Source organism: Elephantulus edwardii, unplaced genomic scaffold (assembly GCF_000299155.1).
Source record: "Elephantulus edwardii isolate Elephantulus edwardi_28Jun2011 unplaced genomic scaffold, EleEdw1.0 scaffold00066, whole genome shotgun sequence".
Taxonomy (NCBI): Eukaryota; Metazoa; Chordata; class Mammalia; order Macroscelidea; family Macroscelididae; genus Elephantulus; species Elephantulus edwardii.
In genome coordinates this window covers 10,358,715-10,365,800 of record NW_006399816.1, presented here as the reverse complement: position 1 = coordinate 10,365,800, position 7,086 = coordinate 10,358,715, and the positions used below count along the sequence as shown (strand labels likewise).

The 7,086-nt window shown below is 35.9% G+C and overlaps 1 protein-coding gene across 1 annotated transcript in view; it reads right to left on the bottom strand.

Moving 5' to 3' along the window:
• The window catches only part of LOC102870680 (unconventional myosin-IXa-like), a 266,823-nt gene that overhangs the window by 158,540 nt on the left and 101,197 nt on the right, over positions 1–7,086 (bottom strand). Inside the window, 1 exon segment of the mRNA XM_006888336.1 lies at positions 3,721–3,840. Within this exon segment, the coding sequence (XP_006888398.1) occupies positions 3,721–3,840 (120 nt within the window).

Sequence of the window (7,086 nt, the reverse complement as noted above, 5' to 3'; positions counted from 1 at the left end):
TTCCAACTATCTTCTTCTCTGTTCCCAACTTTTGCATTCCAGTCATCCATTATTATCAATGCATCTTGATTGCATGTTCGATCAATCTCCAACTGTAAAAGTTGGTAAAAATCTTCTATTTCCTCTTCCTTGGCTCTGGTTGTTGGTGCATATATCTGAATGATAGTGGTATTCACTGGACTTCCTTGCATGTGTAGAGATATTATCCTATCACTCACAATATTGTACTTCAAGATGGATCTAGAAATGACTTTCTTAACTAGAAAGCAACTCCATTTTTCCTAGTATTTTCATTTCCAGAGTAATATATCATATGATCATCTGATTCAAAATGCCCCATGTCAGTCCATCTCATCTCACCAATGCCTAGTATGTTAATATTTGTGCATTCCATTTCTTCCCTAACAATATCTAATTTTCCTACATTCATGGTTCTCACATTCCATGTTCCAATCACTAGAGTCTGCTTACAACTAACTGTTCCTCTTCTTTTCTATTTCCATACTTGAAAGCTCAACTTCGGTTGCCCTTTCTGGTATTCTATATGTGTTCTGTTGGCATCAGTAGCCTGTCGTCAGGTAGATGTAGGATACCAGGCACCCAGACCATTCATTGCCCAGTCTAGTGTAAAGTCATTCCACTGATCCATGGACATGTATAAAAAGGAAAGAGGGACTCACATCTTCCCTATTAACCAGCTCCTACTATAGTCACTATTACAATTCTAGGTCCCTGCAAGATGCCTGAAGATGACCCTCAGAAAAAATCAAAATGGATGCAAGGTGAACTAGTGGACCTTCATGTTTATCTGTTTCATCTGACACCTCAATGGTGTTTTTATTCAGCTTCTTTCTTCAGTTGGTGTTTGAATGTGCTCTTTATAATTTCCTTTGTATCTCAGGATTACAGGATTATCATCAACCATATTTGCTAATTTTTATTTCTGCTGTCTTCATTGAATAGAGACTAGTCTCCCAGTATAAACAATCAGATATTACACTGAAAGTCAGTCTTTATTTCCTAGTGTTTTTAAACAGTTGGTGGTTTTTATATTTATTTCTTGGTTTTATCATTTGCCTCTTTAATTCATTTAATCTTTTTCTAAAGTTTTAGTTGCTAAGTTTTTTAAAAACAACCTTCAACATTTAAAATATTTAATATTTTAAATAGTAATTTTAAATGTGAAAGATTGTTTGACTATGCAAAGGCGTTTGATTGTGTGGATCATAACAAACTGTGCCTGACTCTGAGAAGAATGGGAATCCAGAACACTTGATCATTCTAATGTGAAACCTATACTTGGACTAGGATGCAGTCGTTAGAACAGAGCAAGGAACACAGCATGGTTCAAAATTGGGAAGGGCGTACACCAGGGATGCATCCTATCTCCATACATTTTCAACCTGTATGCAGAACAGATTATCCGGGAGGCTGGGCTCTATCAGGAGAAATGTGGGGTCAAGACTGGTGGAAGATCTATTAACAATCTGCGTTATGCAGATGACACAACCCTGCTTGCTGAAACTGAGGAGGACCTGAAGCACCTGCTGCAGAGGGTCAAGGATTGCAGCCTCCAGTATGGATTGAGGCTCAATGTCAAGAAGACAAAGATTCTCACCACTGGACCAATTGGCACCATCAGGATGGATGGTGAAGAGATTGAGATTGTACACCGCTTTAGTTTGCTCCACAGTCAACACTCCTGGCACCAGTAGCCAGGAAATTAAAAGGCACATTTTCATGGGAAAGTCTGCTGTTAGGGACCTCTCCAAAGTACTGAAGGGCAATGGTGTCTCTCTGGAGACTAAGGTGCATCTGATACAGGCCATGGTCTTCACAATCACTTGTTATGCATCAGAGAGTTGGACAATGACCAAGGAGGATAGAAGGAGAATTGATGCCTTTGAGCTGTGGTGCTGGAGAAGAGTATTGAGAGAGTACCATGAACTGCCAGGAAAACAGATTCATCCTGGAAAGGGTTAAACTGGGCGGCTCCTTGGAGGCAAGAATTCTGAGGCTCTGTCTAACATACTTTGGACATGTTGTGAGGAGAGACCACTCCTTGGAGAAGGACATCATGCTTGGGAGGGTGGAGGGACAGCGCAGGAGGGGATGGCCCTCTATGATGTGGACTGATTCAGTGACTGGGAGAAATTGCGATGGGAGTGTCAGACACAGTGCGATTGGCACAGGACAGTGCAGTTTAGGGCTGTTGAACATAGGGTCGCTATGAGTCGCAAGCGACTTGACGGCACATAACAACAACAACATTTAAAATATTGTGAAATTTGAATAATTGCCAGTGCCAAAGTAGAAAATGGAATAGATTATATAAAATAATGGAAAAGCTCCAAGTTCCACAAATGTAGTGATTTACATGTGAACACACATAAATAAATATTCAAGCAGCCTATGCTAAAACAGATGCCCTCCAAATTCAGATCCAAAAACTAGAATACAATCAGACAAACTGTGTGATTCAGAGTCAGCATGAAACACAGAAACTTCCTATAACTACATAAGGGTTAAAAAATTTCAAAGTTCACAAACTAAACAATGTCTATGGATTAGGAGAGTTTAAAAAGTAGAGAAACAGAATGAAGCCTTCAAATATCATTTAGCAACAACAGAATAGTTAAGAATAAACTTATGAGGATATTTTTTTATGAAATACTTACCTTTGTCATTTCTCAAATGACAATATTTTCAATAATATTTTCCAAAACAAACACTTTTCATACCAAATATAAAAAGTAACAAGACTAAAAGAAAAAAATCTCAACATTTGCTTTCTTAAAAGTGAGGGGTTTGGGTTTTTTTTCTTTCACTGACAACTGAGTATTAGAATTTCACAGAATTTCAAGCAGAAAACTAATTTTGTGGCAATTTTAAACACTAAGATCCAGTTTTAAAAATAATTTAGATCCATTCTATGCACCTTACTGGGCCAAAATTTGCATATGGGGGGTGAGGATCAAAATCAAACCCCCAGCTGACAAGTTCATTCTGAGCCACAGCATCTCTGTAGTTCAATTCTCACAATAACAGCAACCCAACATCTGTAACTATATATAATCAAAATAATCAATAATCATGCAGAATGAGTATAATAAATGAGAAAGAGGAAATGGAGACCACGAGCATCAAGCTTAAACTAAAACATAATGGTAATTTTACTCCAAACCAGTCAAAGTATAAAATGATTTACCAATAATAACCAAATGCTGATGCTGAAATAAAAGCCTAAAATCTGCAGAACTTAGAGAAGAGTATGAAGAAACTTTGAAGATGGTGAACACGTTCTTTAGCTTCAAAGCAGTGATAGTTTCATGGGTATTATACATATACACTAAAACTTACCAAACTGTACATTTTACATGTAACTTATTTTTATTCAATTACAGCTAAATAACATTTTAAAGTATCAGCAACATGAAAAATACTACGCAGTTTTATCCTGTACTTTGCTACTTGGAAAAGAAAAGAGAGCCAATTAACTGACTATAAATCAAGTGTAAATAGTAAGCCATGGATAACAGTGCATAGAACTGTCATCCAAGTAAAATAGAAGTAGCACATCAGCAATGTCAAGAGACAAGGTCTCAATAAAACAGCCTGAGACTGGTCATAATCCTGCCCAGCTGAGTGTAGAAAGCTCTGGTTTCCATTTCCACAGAGGTATGTGATGATGACACAGTTTACGGGGATTGGCAGCCTTACTGTACTTCTCTTCCTTGCACCTCTGCAGAATCTCTAAGCTCCTCTGGTGGACTGGGTGTTGTAGAAAGCTAAAACTATCCATACTTTTCAAAATTGCACATGGCGTTGTATCATCATGTCCTTAGGAAGGAAAAGAAAAACAACAAAAAAATGGAGAAGAAAAGACATTATATAAGCCCAAACCAACAGAGAATCAAGGACAATGCTGCCAACTAAGGAGTATATAAAAATGTATGGCACACTTAAATATTAATCATTTTTCCAATTAATGGAGAGAAATTACACAAAAATAATGGTGGGGGAAAATAATTTTCAAATACTCCCCTGGAGGTATTCAAAGTCTCCTCTTAATTATTCAAAGTGCTATGAGTTAAAAATCATACTAAAAATTCCTAAATTAAAATAAAGTTAGAAAATGATAAGATTTATTTTTAATATATTCAAATTAACTGGTTACAAATAAAATTTGCATATAGTTGGCATCACTGTAAAGAATACTGATAGAACCCAAAGAGAAATATACCCGAAACAATTTACCAAGGGCTAAACAATTTTCACAAATTATACAGTTAAACACACTTGCAAGAATTTTAGCAAATGAGTTGTCAAGTGTGAAGAGTACTAAAGATCAGGGAAAATTAGCAATAGTTCTTATCTGTAAATCTGAAAATGAGGCAGGCTGTGTGTGTAGCTCATCACCAATTCTTAGCATTGTGGGCAGAAATCAGTGGGGAAGGAAAGACAGCACTTCAAAGCCCCAGATTAATGTTATTTATGTAGCAATTTGAATAATCAAGAAGAAAAGGAGGAAAGAAGTTTGAGTACAATAAATAATAGCAACAAAAGAGAATAGAGATTTTTCCAGGCTTTAGGAAAGTTATGGATCATTTACTTAGAAAGCCTATCTAGATTTAAAGCATAAAGTTCCAATTTAAAGATACTATCTTCAAAACCAAAAATTAACAGTTTAATGACAGATATTAAATAAAACATAAACCATCATTAACTAAAGACCTTAGAGTTTATTACATTGGGAATGAGATTGCAAGGAAATACTCTTATTACAGAACTCAAGGTAAAATTACTTTTCATCATTTCTATTATCTAACACTCCAGGTAGCCCTGATGGCTTAGTGGTAAAGAGTTCCACTATCACCCCAAAGGCATACAGTTCGACTTCACCAGTTGCTCTCTGTAGGAAAAAGATGGGAAATCTTTTCCCGAGCAATTTATTGACCCCGAAAACCTGCTGAACTGTCAGCTATGGGTCAGTTCCCACTTGACAATACATAACAGTTATTTTTTATTACTGAAGAGCATTACACAAAATGAACATTTCACAATTTGGCTATCCAGTGAAGTGTAGCGGGGTGTTCTAGCTGGATTAAACCAATATGAATATTTTATATGTGCCTGTGTTTATCAGATTAGATATAATATATGCTTGACATAATACAATGGTTTAAAATATACAAATTCAATGGTTTTTAGTATATTCACAGAGTTTTGAAAAATCACCACCATCAATTTTAGAGCATTTTCATCATACCAAAAGGAAATCTGTACTCTTTAACTATCATCAACTGTGATGCTAAATTTTATGGGTCACCCTTGTCACTGACTCTAGTCTACATATTACTATAAGCGTATTAGGTGTCTGTGATTAACATTTACAAATATTAACCATCTAATCAACTAAACTTCTTAAGTACAAAAACTGAAGTTCTGTTTCTGTCTCAACATTAATAATAGAATTCTACATGAGTTCTCAGCTACCCTACCACCAGCCCTTTAGATTTCAGACTCATAACTATAATATCAATTCTTTGCTGTTTCTGAGCACAGATTTCAGAATTTCCAATGTATATGTCTGCCTACCTCTGCTGTCTCCTCCCTACTTCTCTACATATGAATAATTTGTCTGGAGAAACCTACGCACTCCTTAACCTCCCCAACCTCTTCACCCCAAGAGAATACTACTTTCTTTCTATTTGCCATATAGTCAAATCTAGCTCATAAGACAGTAGAATTGGCACACACTAAGGATGTAAATCACTACAGAAACAAACTAAGACATCTTTCTCTCATGAAGAAGATGGTGGATTCAAATGGTTAACATCTAGGTGGTGGTGGTGGTAGTGATGTGCTGTTAAGCCTCCTGTGACACAGAGACCCTGTGTACAATAGCTCTCAAGCCTGCCCTATCTTGAGTCTGTTTCACTGTCTCCAACACACCTACCACCATGGTTCCAGTTACTGTATCAATCTATCTCATCTGTTGTCTTTCTCTCCTGCACTGCTCATCCACCCTTCCAGGCATGATGTCTTTCTCTAAGGACCAGTCCCTCCTGGCCACGTGCCCAAAGTATGTGAGAAACAGCTTCAAAATCCTTGCCTTCAAGGTGAAACTTGGTTTCACGCTCTCCGAGACAGTCAAATTATTAACCACTGCATTACCAGAGTCTGTTTGTCCCTGGTAATGCTTAGTCTGGATATTTCAGTGTGATACAATATTTGGCCTTTCCAGACTTTCTTCATACTTTCAAGGTTCAAACGTGTATGTACCAATACTTCGTTCTTTTTTATAGCTGAATTATCTTCCCTTCGTATCTTGATGGATTTATTATGGAGTTATTTCTACTTACCAGTTATTATGAATAATGTTAGGAATGTTTATTTACAAGTCTGAATGAGTTTTCACTTCTCTTGGGTATATATTCAGGAATAGAACTGCTACATAATATGTCAATTCTATTATTAATATTTTGAGGAATTTCCAAATTATTTTTCAAGGGTAAGTGCACCATTTTACATTCCCATCAGCAATGCATGAAGCTCTCAAATTTTCTACATAACCATCAACATTTATTATTTTCTGCCTTTATATTAAAGTCACTAATAAAGTAGTATCTCATTGTGGTTTTTTAAAATTTGCAAATGATAACTAATAAAGTTGAGCATCTTTTAATACCTTTATTGTTCATTTTTACATATTACTTGGAGAAATGTATATTCACATTATTTTTGCTTTTTAATTGGTTTGCTTGTCTTTACACTGTTGAGCTGTAGGATGTCTACATATACACTGAATAATAGTTCTCATGTATCTACAACAATGAATGAATGGAAATCCAAAGCCTCTGTAAATTTTCACTAAAATTAATAACAAATTTAAATTTATAAAAAAAGAATTAAGTTAGAGTAAGGATGGCAATGGATTTATAACTGCTCAAGCTAATAACACTATACTGTGGCATGGAGGAGGAATAGTAGAAATGTATCCACATTTACAACATTCCTCTTACCAAAACCATTTATGGAAAATAGGTACTGCATTGGAACATGTATCTCTGGATTGGAAATGAT